The following is a 21,789-nucleotide window of genomic DNA, read 5'->3' as shown; positions in this document are numbered from 1 at the left end:
CTTGAGATAAACAGGTGGGTTACAAAGATTTTAATATGAGAAAATATTTCTAGAAATTAGCATATATCCAACAAGATTATAACACAGTGTATTACCATTTAGATTTATACTTAAGCAGACTATCGAGGATTATTTTATGGACAAACTCTATAATAAATTAATAAAAACAAAATGAGGTTTAAATGCCTGTTAATAAATGAAATGAGGATTAATATATATGTTACATTTGTAAAATTCATTTATTTTCTGTTTCTCAGGTAGGTTATAAGATTTTAAACTTATTTACTTCAGGTCACAATGTCGAAATTTTTCAAATGCTAACATTATACTATTATATGGGCTTAGTGGCCTATAAAACCTTAGATTCTGTTTCTTCTACTGTGGTAAAGAAGAGATGAAGATGTATTTTTTTCTCTCAGGGAAAATAATAAAAGCATTTTATACATCAGGCTTTTAATTCTTTGGTATTGTACTTAAAAACTAAATCTCTATAGCAGGATATATCCTTCTCTATCTTTTACAATTTCATCTTCAATCTAATTAGAAGATCACACACATATACAAACACATACAAACTCACACACACCCTTACTTGAAGTAATGTGACAAATAATCAATATAAAAACATGAAATTCTTTCCTGTATTTCAGCATTTCCTTTGAGAAAGTCCCTCTACTGATATTTAATTTATCTATTTTATGACTAAATCCTTAAAAGATAGTGGATGACTAAGTGCCAACAAAATGATTCCACCTTTTTGGTAGAAGGAGCTGATTTTGGTAGTTTAAGCAACCAGGTACTTTAATATATTGTTTAAAATATAAAGCAAAAAACTGGAAACAAATTAATACCTTTGTAAAAAGCTCACACTTTAGAATCAAGCCATAATTTTCCATTCCGACTCAGACTCCTCTCATTTTCAATAAGAGAATTTTTTTTGTTTTGTTACTGTCTTAATTTGATTTGTCTGGATATAAAAGTCATAATTATTCTTTGTCTTTTTTTTAACCTACTTTCTAGTCCCAACCTATTACTGTTATCTAAAAATCTTTCCTATATTCTCAGTATATAAAAATAGGTAATATATACTTACACGTCGACCAGAATAAGCATATCTTTAGGAGATGCAGCTCCTTGGATGTACCTGTAACAAATATCACACGGATATTTTTTCTCTTGTGAAAGATCAAATACTGACATTCACTCAATTCCTATTTGCTAATCTATGCAATATATTCTAAGCTAGGCCTTACTTCCACTCCATCTCAGAAGAAATGCTCTTTTATTCAAAATTTTAGGAGCTCCCGTTGTGGCTCACTGGAAATGAATCCAATTAGTAACCATGAGGTTACGGGTTCGATCCCTGGCCTTGCTCAGTGGATTAAGGATCCAGCATTGCCCTGAGCTGTGGTGTAGGTCACAGACACGGCTCGGATTGACATTGCTGTGGCTGTGCTGTAGGCCGAAGGCTACATCTGCAATTCGACCCCCTAGCTTGGGAACCTCCATATGCTATGTGTGTGTGGCGGGGGGCCCTAAAAAAAAAAAAAAAAATTCTACAACATCAATTTTAAAAAGCTGTATTTAGAAGTTCCTGCTATATACAGTGGGTTAAGAAACCGAATGCAGAAGTTTAGGTCTCTGTGGAGGCATGGGTTTGATCCCAGGCCTGGAGCAGTGGATTAAAGGATCGGTTGTTGCCACAGCTACAGTGTAAGTCGCAGCTGCAGCTCGGATTCAATCCCTGCCCCCGAAACTTCCATATGCCACAGTGCAGCCATAAAGTGGAAAAAACAAAAAAAAAAAAAGCCATATTTAACATAATAATGTATAATATTTAAAGTATGCTTTATAGATATTTATAACCAAAGAATAAGACATTTGTTTTAATACTCAGAGTAAAAGAAATTAACTGCTGGAAGAACATTTCTCTAAAAAAAAAAAAAAAAAAGTTATCCCAAACTTAATTTTGCTGACCACAGCTCTTAAAACTCATTCTAAGGAACAATAAAAAAAACAAATATAGTAAGACAATGTCACATATTTAAATGCAAAAAAAAAACCCTCCCTCAAATAGATTAGTGGTCTAGTAATATGAAAAAGCAGCATCAATAGAAGAGAAATGCAAAGGGACAATAAAATAATTAAAAGCAAAACAACATATGTTATTTCTAAAAGTTTCAAGCAGTGGCTCTCAAAATTTATAGTGTCCAAAAATCACGTGGAGAGCCAGTTCAAAATCCTGATTAACACATTTAACCCCAGCCCTGAACATTCTGAATCTCTGTATGTTAGAGGAGATTTTAGGAGAATTCTAATTATTTAGATGGTTTACCCATTGTAGAGATAAACTTAACTGCAGATGAGCGATCCTGAAAGATCCTGTTGCCTGGCCAGATTGATGAGAAACTGGGGGCCTGCCTTCCCCAAAAGGAAGAGCTGCACCTGACCTCAGTATTCTATTGACTGTCCATGACTCTAACTCTAACTTCTCAGAAGTTTGCCAGACTACTTGCCAACTAGTTTTTAGACAAAATCTAGCACAATTAGAAAGTACCCAGGACTATATGTTCATGACAGAGTTTATAACTTGTACTCAAGTTTGTTTCTCTACATGAAGGTAAAGCAGCACGAGTTCTGGGGTATTCCAATGGAAGGCAAATCTAGTTCCTGTCTAGCATCTTGACAAATGGTTCTGGCATGCCTCTCAATGGGAAGGTGAGAGGGCAGATATTATCTCTTCTGGTTGGCACCTCATTTCTAAGTTTCTGCCACAACAATCAGTTCCTGAAGCCAAATCATTTGATGTCGTAGCCCAATCAACAAACGATGGCCATAGTCACTGACTTGGATAAATATCAACAAGAATAAGATGGGGATTAATATTATGCGGTACTAGGGAGTTCCCATCATGGCTCCATGGTTAACAAATCCAACAAGGAACCATGAGGTTGCAGGTTCGATCCCTGGCCTTGCTCAGTGGGTTAAGGATCCGGCATTGCCGTGAGCTGTAGTGTAGGTTGCAGACTCAGCTCGGATCCTGCATTGCTGTGGCTCTGGCGTAGGCCGGTGGCTATAGCTCCAATTAGACCCCTAGCCTGGGAACCTCCATATGCTGCAGGAGCAGCCCAAGAAATGACAAAAAGACAAAAAAAAAAGTATGCAGTACTAGAGTTCCGGTTGTGGCTCAGCCCGACTAGGCTCTGGGAGGATGTGGGTTCAACCACTGGCCTGGCTCAGTGGGTTAAGAATCTGGTATCTTCATGAACTGCGGCATAGGTTGTGGTTGTGGCTCAGATCTGGCATTGCTGTGGCTGTGACACAGGCTGGCAGCTGTGGCTCAGATTCAACTCCTAGCTTGGGAACGTCCATATGCCACAGGTGAGGCCGTAAAAAGAAAAAAAAAAATGTGGTACTCTTATATATGGTATGGTGTTGATGTAAATTGCTCCTGGGACATTTATCAGGGTATTTTAAAAGCCTTAAGTATATTTCGTTGAATCAAGCATTATGTGTCTTAAAATTTGTCTGAACCCAAGCAAAAACTCAGAAATAAATGCCCAGTAATGGGGGTTTTTAATATAAGTTACCATATAACCATTCTTTAAAATGACGTTAAGTGTGTCTTTTATGAAAAGGTACTCCACGGTATTGATATGAAGGAGTAGGTTACAAAGTATGAATAACGTGTGAACTCATTTAAAAAAAGATATCCACATATTAAATGCATTAAAAAATTAAAATAAATGAGTTTAGTAATTGTTTCCTAGTGAGCACAGTTATGAGATATTGGGGCTTTTTAAAATGTGTTAGGAGAATGAGTTGTTTTAGTAGTGAGGAACAAATTAAGTTTCTTTTTGGAAAAAAACAAAACCTAAGCTATATGACTATAACCCGGGGGTCAGTTCTCATAAGTTCACTGTCAGGGGCAAAATGCCTTCTACTTTACCTAGAAGATCTGCTTGGGCCCTACTCCAAGCAAACTGGGAACTTTTCAATAGAAATCCCCACCAGCTAAAAGAGATTTAGAGATGACACTGACTGTAAAACTTAGCATAGTCCTTTTGAAATGTGTTTCATAATTCATTTCAACAATATTCATTACCACTGCCCACTGAACTCATCAGCTTCATTTAGCTTTACTGTTTTTAGAAGTAAAAATGTATAAAATTCAAATGTATGAAAGAAAAAAAACATGAGAACTCTTTACATACTCAGACAATATTCACCCTGATAATGGAAAGATGCTAACTTAAAAAAAACCAAAATCTTATTTTTGCTTTCTCTTTTCATGACTACCCCAAAATTCTTACCATGGTCTCCTTCGTACATCATAAAGGTCAATCTTGTTTGGAGTTCTACTGTTATCAACCCATGGAGAAGCTTTAAAAAACAAAGGAATAGAGAGAAAGGGCAAGAGAAAGAAATTAAATGTAAAATATAGAAAGAAAATCAAAATATTAGCTATTATCTAGGAAATTAATATTCTTAAAAAAATCATAAAGCACCAAGGACACATTCCACTTATCCAGAGCAATATTAAAATGGGAGATACCACTTTTATGCCTTTAATTTTTTTTCCTTTTTTAAAAATTTTTTAAAATTAATTGTTATTATTATTATTTTTTTTTTGGTCTTTCCTAGGGCCACACCCGTGGAATATGGAGGTTCCCAGGTTAGGTGGTCTAATAGGAGATGTAGCCACTGGCTTATGCCAGAGCCACAGCAACGCGGGATTCGAGCTGTGTCTGTGACCCATTGAGCAAGGCCAGGGAGCGAACCCGCAACCTCATGGTTCCTAGTCGGATTCGTTAACCCCTGCACCACAATGGGAACTCCTATTTTTCTTTTTTAAAATGGAAAACAACATAACAGAACAAAAGAAAGTTGTGTAAGTCAATTTTTTTATATTATTTCAAAAATAACTTGTAAATACAAGAATTTTCTGGGTGGCAATTAATGTTTTACCAGGTTTCAGGAGTTATACATTTGCTTTCTTCTCTACTAAAGAAAAAACTTACCTTAAAAAAAGTCTTGCCCATTGGGAACTGTACTTTCAATTATTTGATCCTTATATTTTTTTATTCAATGCTATACTATCTTGGTCTATAAAAAGCTTGTTGTTTTCCTTGGATTGTTATAATAAGATAATTTTTAACCTTATTATTCACATATTTGACAATGGCTAGTCCATTTGAAATTATAAAAGTTAACTTATAATTAAAATAACTGTACAAAATTTTTTCCTTGTATGTACTTGAATGATCTGAATAAATCAGATCAAGAATCTTGTTAGTTTCAGAGCCTTTATTATTTTGCAGTAATCAGAAACAGTCTGTCCAACTGTAATGCTTTTTTGTGTGTGTCTTTTTTCTTTTTAAGGCTGCATCTGTGACATATGGAGGTCCCCAGGCTAGGGGTGGAATAAGAGCTGTAGCTGCCGGCCTATGCCACCACAACAATGTGGGATCCAAGCTGTGTCTGCAACCTACACCACAGCTCACGGCAACGCTGGATCCTTAACCCACTGGACGAGGCTAGGGAGTGAACCCAGTCCTCATGGATACTAGTTGTGTTTGTTAACCACTAAACCATGAGGCGAACTCTCTGCATCGCTTTTCAAATGCAATTAATTTACACCTTTTCTTATTAAATCAACATTTACTGTAATTAGAATGCTTTACAAAGTTTTTACACATACATACATAGATATAAACCCCCCACATACACCCAATGGAAAAGTCCTCCTCTCCTTAAACATATTTAGACATATGATTCAGGGAAATTCCTAATAACAATTCATATGACTTCTTCCAAACTATTTTGCCCTTTCTTTATTAAGAAACAATGGAAATTATATGGAATGTTTCTGAGAATCATGTATATTAGCTGACAAAGATAATTTGGCCAATTTGGATATGTCAAAAAAAAAAGCAAAAAAACTACCGAATCTCGTTTGACTATGAGATTTCTTTCTCATTAATGGCTATATTATCAAGTGATTTATTCATTTTAAATGACTAATCACATTTATAACAAACAGTTATGTTTGAATATAGTACTTCCCCAACAACCATTTACTGATACAGACAATGCAAGTGAAATGGTAAATTTGCTTCAATTCTTTCAATTTGCATGTGTAGAAACTTAGAGCCAGTGAGATAAAATAGGACTTTTTTTTCCTTATTGTGGTATCACTAGAATTAAGCAACAAGTATGCAGGCAGACTTGTCAGTTCACTTTCAACCATTATCTAACTCCTCATGTTAGGGTCTTTGTAATAACTACAAATTCAAATAAATTGCATTATTTCACTACAATCTTGTGCTGGTTGTCCATTACTGCCTCTCATCTCCAAATCACACTTTTATCTTGTTCTGAGAAAATGGCTCTGGGTCCTTTAACTATTTTTCTTTTTTTCCCACAAGCACAATTTTATACTTCATTAGCAGAGGAAGAAAGAAAAACATCTGGTGGGTGTGCTCAAGGCTCTTGTAGCAAGTATAGCTTTCCTAGTGTCTGGCTTCTTAAGTGTGTGCAAAGTCTTCAGAGCCCTGGGTAGCTTCTCCAGACCAAGGCTTCAGTAGCTCTCCTGTTCTTCACCTACTCGACAGCAGTACCCTTGGCTATTTTTGTAGTGAAGAGCCTCTGATGGGACACCTGGAACTTTTTAGAGGGTGAATTGCAGCAATCCTACCACCATGACACTGCAGTGGCTTCTCTGCCATTCAGCAGGCCATGACCATGTTCTCTGAAAAAAGATCTGGACCTCAGTCCTGAGGTGCTGGGGCACTGGAATCTCTTCCTTGGGCTATCTACTTCTGCCCTGGCGGTTATTAACTATTAGTTATTAAGTGTTAAATTAGATATTTTATCTGGTATTCCTGTGGTAATTAGAGTTCTCTAATTACTTCTAACTAATCCCTCATTAGTCTAATCCCTGCTAGAGTTAATAATTCTTTATTATTCTAAGACAAAACTTTTCTTATTCAAAATATTGTATTTTCTTTCTCCTGCTGGACTCAGATGAATTTTCATGTTTTGGTGAGTTGAGAAGTATGATTACCACAGCCAATACAATAATGGCCATCATGTGTTGAAAGTTGTCAACCAATGAGTTTGAAAAGTTGTTTAATAAAACTTATTTGAAAGTCACAGTTAAATTAGATTTCTGAATTCTTTGCAGAGCATATTCACCTAGAATTTCTGTTTTCACTGTAATTGCTAATTGAAACATATGTATTACTGTTTCATGAAATTTATTTCTTAAAAATAGAAAAAAGGGCTATAATTTACAGTAGGAGCCATACAATTAAATTTTAATACAGTTTATAATCTTAGATGGTTTATATTAAAAAATATTAATAAAGTTCTCTTAGAACGTTCTATTAGAAGTCTGTTGAGATATTTACTATTAGGAAATATCCCTTGATTACATTAAATTAAGATATTTACATTGTTAAAATTAAATAATGTACTTTATTCTGTGATAAAACTAATTTGTTGTAAAATCCCATTGTGGCACTTAAGTGGCATATTATTTATATGGGCTCAGAAATATGGAAAGTCAAATAGTAAAAAGGATAATAACTTCATACTGCAATTCCCTAAAATAATAAGTTTCATAATGAGGTACAATGAAAGCTGTATGAAAGGAAATCAGAGCTTTTACGGTCCCTGCAAAAAGTGAAGTGTCACTTATTTTAGATGTCCCTTTTGTTTTGCAATAATATTTAGGGATGGCAGGAGAAAGGAGTGGAAATGACGGCCTACAATGTGGGCATCTTATTTCTGAAGCCATCATTAACAGTGATAATCATTTATATTGTTTCCTGATAAGAAATGAACTGATTTATCTTTGACTAAATCTACTGGATGACACTTATACTTTACATAACATTTAGGGTGTGCTATGTCAGCCATCAAATTACTGATTTTAAAAAGGTGTTCACCTGTACATTAACTCAATATTGAAATATTCTTAAGAAAGTATGCAGATTGTAGAGCCATTTTCTAGTTAACATGGTCTAAAAATCCTAGAGTATCAGGTTTTTTTTTAATTTCTGCTAGGAAATAATATACAAAATGATGAACTGAGGGGCTGTCCTCATGGTATCATTTTGAATGACATCTAATTGCATTTCCAGTGAACAAGTTAAAACGTATTTTTCTAATTCTAAAAGACTTCACATTTTTAATCTCAGGTAAAGATTTTTAAAAAAAGCAAATTTCACACATGCAAGAATGCGTATAAAAGCCATTCCTGGTCCTATTGCCTAGATCTAATTGGTGTTATGTGAATCACTCCTTAGGCTTGTCTCTGTTATCTCCTATAGAGTATTAGTCATGGTTTTGAATTGCAAGCCAAGATAATGAATTTGGATTTTTTTTAAAGCCAAAGTTAATTCAATAAATGTGTACTGCACAGCTTACAGAATTTCCAGGAATCTGTGTTGCTGCCTATTCCTGTCTCGGTATGGATTCTACACAGTGTCTAGTTTGTATCATGGCTCTCCATCAAGGGCTAGGATGAGTCCCCTTGACAGAGTAGAATTATGTACCCAAAGCATGGTGCCAGTGCATCTAGAAAAGCAAACAGCTATCCTCTTCAGATTCTGAGGCAAGAGAATCTACTTCCCAGTAAAACTTTTAACCTGGGTAATACCCTAAACATAGAAAGAAGATTCTATACCAGCTATGGTTACACAAAGTGACTTAATGAACAATCTCAAATTTTCTCTTCCTGCTCAGCAAAGTTTATTTCTCTCCCATATAATAGACTAAGTTAGACATTATGTAGGCCATAGATTCTGCTCCAAACAGGTATTCAGAGACCTAGAGCTGGTGCAGCCTTTGCATTCTTCAACACTTTGTTTCCAAGGTTACCTAGGGCAAGCAGCTATTAGAGGGAGGGACAAGTTCTGAGGAGAAGGAACAATTAAGTTCTAACAATCTCAAGTCTGAAGTGACACATATTACTTTCACTAATATTCTACTGGTAAGAACTAGTCACATGGCCTTACAGAGATGCAAAAGTGGTCCCTAGCTAAGTAGTCATGCCCCTAATCAAAACATCAGGGCGGAATGGGAGGAAAGAACTTTGGTGGAGAACCAATGGCCTCTTGCCATGGGAACAGAAAGACAGTTTTAAAAAGAGCAATGTCCACTATTATGATAACACCAAATGTTCTGTTCTCAGCAATGTTTTCAAGCAAGCCACTGTTAAGATGAGAGCGGTGAGGATGGGTAAATTCAGAATTCAGTAAATATATTGGAGTTAAGAATGATTTTTAGACTAAATCTTAGGGTTGGAACTGCTTACACAAGAAACTCGCTAGAAGAAAGAAAACTAGAAACCAACTAAGCGTTGTCAGTGATATTGTTCGTGTTATCAAAGAAACACAAGTCTACTCTGCAGAAGTGTTACAGTTGTTGTGAACCCTAAGGGAATTTTTGAACTCTAAGTCTGCACCAGGAACAGCAAGGTATGATAGCTGTTCTAACCATGCCCCTTCATATGTTGCAGAAATGGTTACAGCCAAGAGAGCTGCAACCAGAGAACACAACCTAGAGCAGTGTGATAGGGTTAACCCAGAAACCTACTTTATTCAAGGGTAGGAGGTATTTCTATTTCCTTGCCTGATGGACTGTGATATATACCATAGACCAGTTGCAGCTGTATTTCCCATTCACATTTCCAAATGGGAGTGTTTATTGTCATACAGAAGACTCTACCACTGCATATTAGATATCTGGGCAGTGATGGGAATAGGGCAAAGAAAGTAACTGGTATTCTGCTATTTCAGAAGTAGTCAAATTAGGAAAAGTCTTATCTGAATGATGTAGAGAACTGAATGTGACCTGGAGGTTCTGGATTTTGAGCTGGAGGTATTAACTTGTTGGGACTTGGGATCATCTCCTATGAAAAGGAAGAGAATGTGTTCTATGATCCAGAAAGTGTCCTTTTCTTTTCTCTAAAGAGGTTTTCACCTCTTCTAATTCATGGATTTGATTTTCAATCCACAGTTCATAAACCTCTCCCATGACTGTGCTCTATAATTACCTTGACTTTTCCAAAACTGTGGCAAATCTATTGCTTCAGTCTGTCTAATTTATTTGTCATTTAATCCTTTTGTATTGTAATTTAAATTTCAAGAAATATAAATTCTGACCCCCTAATTTGATAAAAAAATTTTTGCAAAGCAGGGACATCTTGTTATTTTAAAACACAAATTTGCACAGAGTAACCATGACAGAGATATTTTTGTCCCCTGTATCTCTTCTTCCCTTATTACTTAGTACAGCTCGTCCTTTACAGCTGTATACATGGCACTTTGAAGATAATTGTGAGCATGAGACCACTAAATTCTGGCCAATGTAGTATAAGAGGAAAGCCTTTGTGACTTTTGGGAAGTGCCTTAAAAAGAGAAGAAATACCATTCTTTGTCCCTTAAGAAAAAACACAAATAACAGTGGTGAACACTGAGGCAGACAGTGTTTTAATAGCAAAGAAATCAGATAGGATGGTGAAACCTTATATGTGAAGCTTCTTTATCATACCCTTTATCATACTCTTTGACTTAAGTGAGAAACCAATCTCCATAGTGCTGAAATCACCACTCTTTTGGATTTTCTATAACTAGTAGCTAATATTAGTCTGAACTGATATACTGGACTTTAATAATCATCAGCATAAAAAAATAATATAGTAGTCACTTCAATTTAAAGTATATTTATAAAACAATCAACAAATGTAATTAAACATTCATAGTTAAAACTTTTATATATTCATGAATATCAAAGTGAAAAAAAATGAGGCATTTTTAAAAATAAATGATTGCTGAAAGCAGTTCTTTTATAGATACCCAAAATGTTGAGGCTGCACTACTAAGCCGTTTTCTTCAAATTAACTGGAAATCTATCAAATGTTCCCTTTATAAATAATGAAAAAAAAAGGATTCTTTGGACTGCTCTTCATCTGCTATTTGATGTTTAAAACATTTGGAAGTATTTTTCAAAAAATGTAGATCAAGAACATATTTCCACATGGCAGAAATATGTCCCTCTGTATACTCTGCACACAGGTCCTTTTGCATTTTATTCTAGCAAATTCCTAACAGATACAAGGACAAGGAAAAGTCTCCCTAAGGTATATTTAACACTAATTAAACATACACTAGGTTCCTTTACAGTAAACCTATGCTTTTGAAATGAACAAATGAAGGAGGATGAAGAAACAACAAATTATTAGTAAAATATTAAAAAATGTAATAGGAAGTTTAAGGAAATTTTAGGTTTTCTTTTTTTTTTTGGTAAATGCAACTAATTATATACAAAGAGTAAGAGCTACTTTCATTGGCACTTTGATGAGACTCTAAGTCCTAATTACAATCCCAATTACTACAGTAACTGGTACAATTTTAGGAGACACTAGCTGATGAAATGTGCTGTCTGTACCTATAGTTTTATGATGCATAAAAATTCACCATGTTGTTAGCTCTTGAAAGCTGTTTTAATAGCAATAACGTTAATTTATATAAATCAATTAAAGGCTTCGGAAGGAAAGCACTCATAAATTAAACTGATTTTCCAGTCAGTCAGTCCCCATCTTTCAGTGAAGATTTCACCAGACATGGGTACAAGCTTTAGCTCTGCCATGAAAATAAATAAAAGACACACAATTACATTTTCATTTGGACTTAAAAAAACTTTTTAGCATAAATATCTCTTAAATATGACATACATATAACTAAAAAAATTCTTTAATTGGGATCCTTTATTTTATCTGGCCACCCTGCAGAGAAGTAACTTAACTAAGGTGATAGGCTAAAACCTGCATCTTCTGACCAACTCCACTACATGGTATAACTGTTGTTTATTACTGCTTGAGCATCTGTTTAGAACTCCGTCCACATTTCTATTTCAGCTTCCTGGTCAAATGATTGTAACCTTAATTATGTTCTTTAATTTCTCACAAGAAGAGAAATCTGGACTCAGGCAACACTATTCTAGTAGTTATTCACTCTTGCAAAAATACCTACTGTTTGTATTTTGCATCTACTTATTATATTATCTCATTGATCACAACAACCCTCAGGGGGTAAACTGAAGAGTTAGTGTTCATATTTTTCAGAACTGATGATTAAAGTTCAGAACATTTAGGCGATTCACCTGGTTTCTCACAGCCAGTAGGAAGATCTTAGCCTGAGGTCCAAATCTTGTTAGATGAAAATCCAATTATAAAAGTAACATCTATTCTATTTCCGCTCATAAAAATAATTAACAATATTTAAAGGCTACTTTGACCTTTGCTTTAACAGACAGTAATCAGGGATGAGCTGTTCTACATTATTTTAGCCTTTAGCAAACTGGTGAGGCTCAAATCAGACAGGAAAGTATGGCTTAATGAGAGTTTTCTTAAAAATCACTTCATTTTAAAAAGTCTTTAAACTTAAGAAAAGTGTAAAATGTACTGAAAGTATGTTTTAGCATAAACAGGAATATAGTGGTCCACTTTTAAATTACAATATTGTGTTAATGTCTTTGCTAAAGAGACTTAGTTCTATAACAGCATTATTACCATAAAGAAGAACTAATCATTCAACTTTAGCAAAGAAGGGAATTCTGCCATTTGTGACAGCATGGACGAACCTGGAGGATGGTAGGATAAGTAAAATAAGCAGACAGGAAGGACAAAGCACTACACTACACAATACCACTTATATGAGGACTCTAAAATACTCAAACTCACAGAAGCAGAGGAGAATGGTGATTGCCAGGGGCTCAGGTAAATGGGAAATGGGGAGGTATTAGTCAAAGCGCATAAGATGAGTAAGTCCTAGAGATCTTCTGTACAGCATAGAGCCCATAGGTAATAATACAGTGCTGTATACTTAAAAATTTGCTAAAAGGGTAGATTTTATGTTAAGTGTTCTTATGGCAAAAAATGTAATTAACTGTTAGAGAAATGCAAATCAAAACTAGTATGAGGCACCACCTTATACAAGCCAGAATGGCCATCATCAAAAAATCTACAAACAATAAATGCTGAAGAGGGTGTGGAGAAGAGGAAACCCTCTTACACTGTGGGGGGAATGTAAATTGGTGCAACCACTATGGAAAACAGTATGAAGGTTCCTCAAAAGACTAAATATAGAACTACCATATGATCCAGCAATCCCACTCCCAGACATCTATCAGTAGAAAACCGTAATTTGAAAAGATCCATGGAATATTACTCAGCCATAAAAAAAGAATAAAATAATGATATTTGCAACAACAGGGATAGAACTAAAGATTCATTAATTAACTGAAGTTAGTGAGACAATGAAAGAGAAACACCATATGATATGACATATATGTAGAATATAAAAAGGATACAAATGGGAAGTTCCTGATGTGATTCAGCAGTAATGACCCTGACTAGTGTCCATAAGGATGCAGACTTTATCCCTGGGCTTGCTCAGTGGGTTAAGGATCCAGCATTGCTATGAGCTATGGTGTAGGTAGGTCACAGACATGGTTCAGATCCCACATTGCTGTTGCTGTGGTGCAGGCCAGCAGCTGTAGCTCTGATTCAATCCCTACTCTGGGAACTTCCATATGCCGTGGATGCAGTCATAAAAAGCAAAAAAAAAAAAAAAAAGAAAGCAAATGAATTTATTTATAGAACAGAAACAGACTCACATTTTGAAAACCTTAGGGTTACCAAAGGGGACACAGGTGGTGGGGGAGAGATGGACTGAGGGTTTGGGACTGGCATATGCACAGTGAGGTATATGGACTGATTGGCCAGCAGGGACCTGCTGCATAGCACAGAGAACTCTACCCAGCATTCTGTGATAATCTATGTGGGGAAAGTATCTGAAAGAAAATGGATATGTGTATATGTATAATGAGTCACTTTGCTGTACAGCAGAAATTATCATATCCTTGTATATTAACTATACTTCAATAAAACTTAAAAAATGTAATGAATAGTTAAGAGTGTGGGAGGAAACTTTTGGAGATAGTAGGTAGGTTTATGGCCTTGTTTGTGGCTGTGTTATCAGCAGTGTATACTCATCACCAAACTCATCAAGTTGTAACTATGTACAGATTTTTATATACAAAAAATAACTTAAAAACAAAATGAACAACTTGGCAACAGATTTACTACAATTGAAATTTCGTTAAGTGTATTCCCCTATCAGTCAAAGGAGCCATTACATGAGCTTGGAGATCATATGATGAGGTAACTTACCTGCTGAACCTTTGCTAAAAAACAAAATATAACAAGAGAGCACAGGGTTCATTCTACAGCTAATGTTCTGAGGGGACCACAGGGATTCAGCTAAATAAATATTTAAAAATCCTTTCCAAGATAAAAGTTGAGAAATGTCAACATAATTGAAAATATATGATTAGGATTAAAAAATTAAAACCATACTTCTTCAATAGCATTTAGAATAATATAGATGATTAGAATAATTAAAAGTTAATTGCTATTTGTAAAAAGAGTTATCTTTGAAAGTATGCATAATATGATCCACCTTTCCTTCTGGCTCTTGACCCCAGGGTTCTTGCTCTCCTTTCTTATGCGATCTTCTCTACCACTCCCCTTTCTATTTCTCTCTTATAATCTTTATGCGTCTTTCTTTCTCAGCATCAGTGTCCCTCCAGTACTGGACTCTTAGTTTCTCATTATTATCCTAAATTTATCTTACTTACCTTTTTCTTCCTTTCCCTCAACTGCTCATATATGGAATTTCACAATGACTTAATGTACCTGTAATATTTTTTGGCCTGTGTCATGCAGAGAAGTTCCAGGGCCAGGGATCAAACCTGCACCATAGCTGCAACCTGAGCCACAACAGTGACAGTGATGAATGTGTGCCATGAAGGGAACTCTCAAGGTAATATATTTTAAAAGACTTAAAAATCTAAAAATTTTTGATAAACGTATTCTGATATTTGTGTATTATTATTATTTGTGCACTATTATTCAAAACTGTGCTCACAAATGTTTTGTAAGACCAGCTATAACTGTAAGATTTATTACACAATGTTTTGTAAGACCAGCTGTAACTTTAAGATTTATTACACCATGTTTACCATGGGCATGAGTAAGTACTGCTTTTTCTTTCTTTATATTACATACAAAAATTTTCAAATTCCTGACGTGATATTTAACTTATATGTAACATAATGGCACTTTAGAAGTGTTGTATGATACTGAATATCTGTTAAGTAGAAGATTCCACTATTATGGTAACAACTGATATAATATTTTCCTCACATCAGATATTAATATTTTACTAACTCATAATTTCTTCCCCAACACTGACATTTTTACAAACCAGGCCATTCTTATCTCACTTAATTTCTGTCAAAAAAAAAAAAAGAACTGTCAATGATCTTACTATCTAACATTTGCCACTGTGCAGTCATATATCTTTATCTAATTTGGTTGCTATTCAGCCTGATTAGGCCCATTGCTATTGCCATACAAAGCTAGATATTATCTAATTTCTATTTCATCCTGATTTTTACTGTTTTAACTTTTTATTGCTAATAATTCTGTTTTCTAAATGTTTATAAAATGCAAGTATTAAAAAATATTCTGATATGTATTGCAACTGTTTACAGTCAAATTACCTAGCATGTATCCCACATCTCAGGTCATGCTTTGAGACAGAAAATGCATTTGTGCTAGTCAGCTTCTTCTAAAAGATGGAGAAGTTAAAAACATCAACAGACATTGCATTTACAGTATTTTCAACAGGGTTTCAGAATCTACGACTGATTAATCTTTCAATTTCATTATAAATCTGTTTCTCCTTACCCCTTTCTATAAGAATAAAGGTTATTACAAAAGGGTTTATTCATTTTAGTTAGTAAAATACATTCATCTTCATTCCATATATATATCATTAGTGAGATGCCTTCAGAATTAATCCAACCCGACATGTATGAAAGCTCTATTTTTTGTGAAAGTTTACTTCACTTCTGATCATACTCATAACAAATCCACATTCACTGATTAAAGCATCAACACTTTTCATATAAAAGCAGAGACTTGAGATCTGGAGAGAAATGTTTCAATTAGTTTCTAAAAGTTCTATTCATTTCTCTAGTGGGACTTACAACTAGCACCATGCTATTTAGTTAGACCCTTATCTCAGAACTGTTTTTGGATTCATGACAACCTTCTATTGTTGGTCCCCGGGTAGCTGCTACTTGGTCTCCCTGCAGCCCTGCCTGACTCCAGGTGCCAACTGCTCCAGCTGCTTTTCAGGTGTTTTGGTTTTGAGAACTTTTTGTAGACAGAAAGCCATGATACATTTTCTTTAAAAAGTAGCGTAATAACCATCTTTTTCTCACCGTGTAGGTGAAGGTAACGAGTGTTCTAAAGAAACACAAAGTCTGGTACTTATCATTTTATTTGATACCTATTGCATCACCAAGTACTTACCTGGATAATACCGGGCCAGGCCTGTGGCACTGCCAAACACCTGCCACAATAATGAGGGATCTTCCTCTCGATTTTTCTTGAAAACTTCATCTAAGGCACTTGTCCAGTTCAGTTCATTTAACACAATTGTTGCTGCCAAAAAAAAAAAAAATCAATTCAAATTTATAGCATTAATAATTGAATGTCTTCATTTATTTGCAAAATAATGTTATATATTTTCATTGCTTTATGGATGAAAGCACTCGAATCTGGTGGTTATCAAAAAGTTTAGACATGGAATCATTTCTTCAAACATATGTTTTTATGATGGTTGCCTTGTTGACATTTTGGGCTGAGTCATACTTTGCTGTGGAGCTATTCAGTGCTTTGTAGATGTTTAGCAGGATCGCTGGCCTCTACCTACTGGAAGCCAGTACCATCCCTCCAGTTGTCACAAGTAAAACTGTCTCTAGATATCCTCGCATAAACCCTGGGAGGCAAAATTGTTTTCTGTTGAGAACCACTGAGATACCTAAAATGGGCAATAACAGTGTCTTCGCTGTGGGAGGTGGTGGGAGGCATTCCTCCCATTGAGGCAGTTCTGAAGACACCTATAGGATACCTCAGGACCCAGTTTCACAATCACCACCCCCAACTATGGGTGATTCTCTGCAATATACTAACATAGTCTGGTCTATTAACTGACTAAAACCAAAAACAAAGAGATGCTTGTCATAAGCATAGTCTACCAACTATGTTTATAGAATAACCAAAAATATACATAGGTTGGTAAAGAAAAAAACCCATTCAGAGGCTTGATTATATCAATGTTAGAAATAAGAAGCAGCTGATACCTTTTCACTGCCATTATGAACAATAATTTTCTTGTTTCCAGTTAGTTCAACTAATAATTAGAGCATGGTACTACTAAGGGACAGGTCACCTACTTATAATGACTGCCTGATGTTGGAGAGTACAATTATAATGAGAGAGAAACAATTAAAATACAGGATATAACATGGGCTAAAATAGTATATAATTTGTAATTATGGCCCTCCATGATCAGAGCATCCTATGTCTAAGGTATTAAAAATTTAATTGGCTTAGAGCATCCTTTTCCCTTTTTACAAACAAGATGACAGAAGATAATTTCATCTTTTTGGGGGGGGAGTGAGGTCCTTTACTCTTTATTTTTTTTTGTCTTTTGTCCTTTTTTTAGGGCCACACCCACAGCACATGGAGGCTCCCAGGCTAGGGGTCCAATTGGAGCTGTAGCCACCGGCCTATACCACAGCTCACAGCAACGCCAGATCCCTGACCCACTGAGTGAGGCCAGGGATCGAACCGACAACCTCATGGTTCCTAGTTGGATTGTCTCCACTGTGCCACAATGGGAACTCTGGGGGGGTGAGGCCTTCAAATGTAAAATATGTTCCATGCCCTCCAGCAGATTAGGACACTCTGCATTTGAGAATCCATGAGCAAACCTGCACAGTGGACATGAGCTTGGGATAAGAACTGGAGATACCACCTAATTTTTCTGTTCTTTTCTGTGACCACAGTAAGTAAAATAAACAAATGCATTAGTAATTAAATCATGCACAAAGAGCTTCTACAAGAAAGATGCACCACATATGTGTTTATCTTTTAAAGTTTATAATTTACCAAAAAAATGAAAACAAGAATACTGTGAAATTGTTCTAGGACCAGCATCCTAATGCATTTTTCATTATTGAAAACTAACCTGATTTCCATCTTTATGGATATGATTACTTTCAGAAAGATCAGTTGTGTGTGTGTGAATATTCATGAGCTGGGTCAGATCCATAGTGCATCTGAGATACTAGTGAATTCATATTTAAAACCATGACCCAATGAACACTGAGTGGCCAGTTATATGAAAATTTATATTCACATAGATAACCTGAACTGATATCCACTATTCATGAATATTTATGATAATATACAAAGCATTGCAGAAAAAGAGGGACATCCTACCTTCTTTTAAACATTCATGAATTTTACAGTAATATTCTACTCAACAAATAATGTTTATTTATGTTCTAGTTAGTTATAATAGATTGGGAACTAATGAAGTCTATTTCTTCAATTTCCCTGGCTCTTTAATTCACATTAAGCAAGAATTCATATCTAATTATTTTTAATAAAGTTTTACTTGTTTCCAGGGCTGCTAAGATTTTTCGTTTGTTTGTTTTATTTGATAAGAACTACTAAAGAGTTCCCACTGTGGCTCAGTGGTAATGAACCCGACTAGTATCCATGAGTATGCTTGTTCAGCCCCTGGCCCTGCTCAGTGGGTTAAGGATCTGGCATTGCTAGGAGCTCTGTATAGGTTGCAGACATGGCTTGGATCTGGCTTTGCTGTGGCTGTGGCATAGGCTGGCATCTGTAGCTCTAACTGGACTCCTTGACCTCTAGCCTGGGAACTTCCATATCCCATGGGTACAGCTCTAAAAAGAAAAAACAAAAACAAAAACAAAATAAAAACAACTACTAAGTGTTAGGCTATGATACACTGATTGTGACTTATACTTTTTTGTCCTCAGGGAAAAAGTTCAGCTCTGAAATGTTCTTACGGTTATGGGTATAAGTTTTTAAATTGCAGTTTATACATTTGAAAATTCTGTTTTAGCTAAGACATTGCAAGATGTTTTCCTCAAAACTTGTTCATGAGCAAATGAGCAAAGAACATAAAGAATTTACAAAATAGACACTTGAACTGATTTTAAATATGACTCATAATGAAAGAGATGGCATTGTATATGTATCATATGAGCAAGGTGTAAATTTGATGATAGTGATTACTAAGGAGTAAGGATATGGATACTTCCATTTGTCATTGTGTATTTATAAAGACTTTTGAGTGCAATCATTATTCTAATAGCTACATTTCTTATTTGAATATCCAGACAAAGAAATCAAAATTCAAAGGCTCTGCCATGGGGATTAAAAATTAGTGCAATCTCTTTAGAGAAGAGTTTGGCTGTAGTTGTCCACCAAAATACACAGTCTTTAACAATTCTACTTCATGAGATTTATACTATGGATGTTGTAGAGATCTCCAGACTTGATGCAGAGAATTTTAGACTGAGAGTCATTCTTTCAATTATACTGTTCAAATATCTTAAAACACCAGAACTAGAAAGTAAAACAAATTACTGCACTAAGAAATAATTTTTCTCAGATTATAGGGAAAGCAGCTAAAAATGTAAAAGAATACATAGAAAACATCAAAGCAAGCAAATACGACTACAATTTTAGATCCTTCTTGGTTACTGGATTTATTTTTCTGATCCACACTATGAATTACATTTGACTAATAAACATATTATTTGCTCTCCTACAATATGCAGATTTTTATCTTCTTAACCTTGTGAAAATTAAATACCTTATCCAGAATTACTAAGATGCCCAACATTTCCACATTTCCATCTTAGTACCATAACTCAGGAAAAGTAATACTAAAAACAGCTTTTGCAGATGATGGCATAAAAAAACTAATGCAGAACACCGGCCAAGCCAAAACAAGTTAATATCATTTCCTAAATCTATTTTCTTCCCCTGCTACCAACATTATATTTATACACACTAAGATTTTTTTTCCCTCTCTCTCATTTAAATCTGTAAGTAGAGGTAATATGTTTTTAAATAACTATTCTGGCTACAACTGAGTAAAAAAGCCAGGTGCATTAGAAAAGTTAACAGTTATTAGGATATCTTTGGTTTTATATTACAAAGAGTTTATGTGGTTATGCTGGTGCCTTTCTCTGGCCCCAGCAAGTATTTTCAGGCTTTCCAATTTTCCTAACACCACAGTACTTAAAAGGTATAAAATGTGATTCCCTTCCCCAACAACAACAACAACAACAACAAAACAACAAAACCAAATTCCTTGGAAAATTATTTCCAGCCAATATTACCCTAGATTATGAAACTGTATTGTTCATTTGCTTAGACTTGACCCTCGAAAAATAATTATAGTACTCCTACTCCTAACTCCCTAAAGGTCAACAAGTTATAAGTAAATTTCCACTGGTCATTGTCAAGATTTTAGAAATGCAATTATTTTTCTATAAGATACCATCTTTATATAAATGCCCAAAGCAAGAAATCAAAATTCAAAGGATCTTATTTAATTGCAGAAACATTGGTAAAAATAAGTAGCCAAATATTCCATATAATAATTCTAGAATAAATTACCTTTTTATTTTTAATTCTTTATAATGATTTTTATTTTTTCCGTTATAGCTGGTTTACAGTGTTCTGTCAATTTTCTACTGCACAGCAAGGTGAGCCAGTTACGCATACCTGTATACATTCTTTTTTCTCACATCATCATGCTCCATCATAAGTGACTAGATATAGTTCCCAGTGCTATACAGCAGGATCTCATTGATGAGCCATTCCAAAGTCCACAGTTTGCATTAAAAAGATAAAAATTATCTTTTTATACAAACTTGAAATATTTCTTGGGCACAAATAAAACCTTATCTTGTCTTTGGACAGATATATTCCAGAACATGCGTAATAGTTTTGACTGATTTTCCATAAATAATTTGGCATAATTTAAAATTATAATCTTCTAAATCATATATTGTATATACGTTGAATTATTTAATATATTGTATACCATATTCATCCATGCCCTCTTTCTCTTCCACTTCCTAAAATAATGTTTTACATTCATACAGACTTGCTTGAAAGGAGATTAGAAGTCCATAAGTGGCTTCTATTTTTTCACTGTGTAAGATTAACTGGCCAACGATGATCAAGTCTTGAATTTACCGCCGGTTACTAATAAACTCGGCTAAGTGTTTTCCAATTTAGGAGGAAAATTAGTCCTCATTTTCTGTCAACTTTCAAGAAATGAAGAGTTTTATCTTTGTTTGAAAATGAGAGTTTGTGAAAATAAGTCTTTTATAGATGTCCAAGGCTAAGCCTGTTAAAAGCAGTGAATGCTGGGAAAGCAAACCTTGACTGTGGGGCCTCTATTCTGAATGGTATAACAGGATTTCACTGATAATTGATTCAGAACGCCAAGCATATGTCTCTATTCTTCTCATACTTAGTTTTCAAAATCATGGCCTTGGAGTACTATAATCCTTTTAGAGGATTCTTTTGTTCAATCTGGCTTCTCAAGGGAAGAAAGAAAAATCTCATTTGTAACAGCACAAAAGAAGCACCTTACATTTGGGGCTAATTCTGCTAAAATACGTGACTTATATCTATTATCTTGTTTATGACATGAATACAGAATTGTTGACAAGTTCTAAATCCAATTTTCTCCTGCAAATTTCAGGCTATAAAGTGTTGCACTATTGCTCCCTTTTAAGTTT

General features: G+C 34.9%; 1 protein-coding gene across 4 annotated transcripts in view; it reads right to left on the bottom strand.

The window, feature by feature from the left end:
- CACNA2D1 (calcium voltage-gated channel auxiliary subunit alpha2delta 1) overlaps positions 1-21,789 on the bottom strand; it is a 482,485-nt gene that overhangs the window by 139,848 nt on the left and 320,848 nt on the right. For all 4 annotated transcript variants that reach the window (XM_047752036.1, XM_047752039.1, XM_047752037.1 and 1 more), the window contains exons 7-9: positions 16,454-16,585; positions 4,314-4,383; positions 1,094-1,144 (exon numbers count right to left, since the gene is read on the bottom strand). In XM_047752036.1, the coding sequence (XP_047607992.1) occupies positions 1,094-1,144; positions 4,314-4,383; positions 16,454-16,585 (253 nt within the window). The remainder of the gene's footprint in view (positions 1-1,093; positions 1,145-4,313; positions 4,384-16,453; positions 16,586-21,789) is intronic.

This window comes from Phacochoerus africanus, chromosome 11, assembly GCF_016906955.1.
Source record: "Phacochoerus africanus isolate WHEZ1 chromosome 11, ROS_Pafr_v1, whole genome shotgun sequence".
NCBI lineage: Eukaryota > Metazoa > Chordata > Mammalia > Artiodactyla > Suidae > Phacochoerus > Phacochoerus africanus.
Note: the sequence above shows the minus strand (reverse complement) of the source record. Positions and strands in the feature narration are given on the sequence as shown.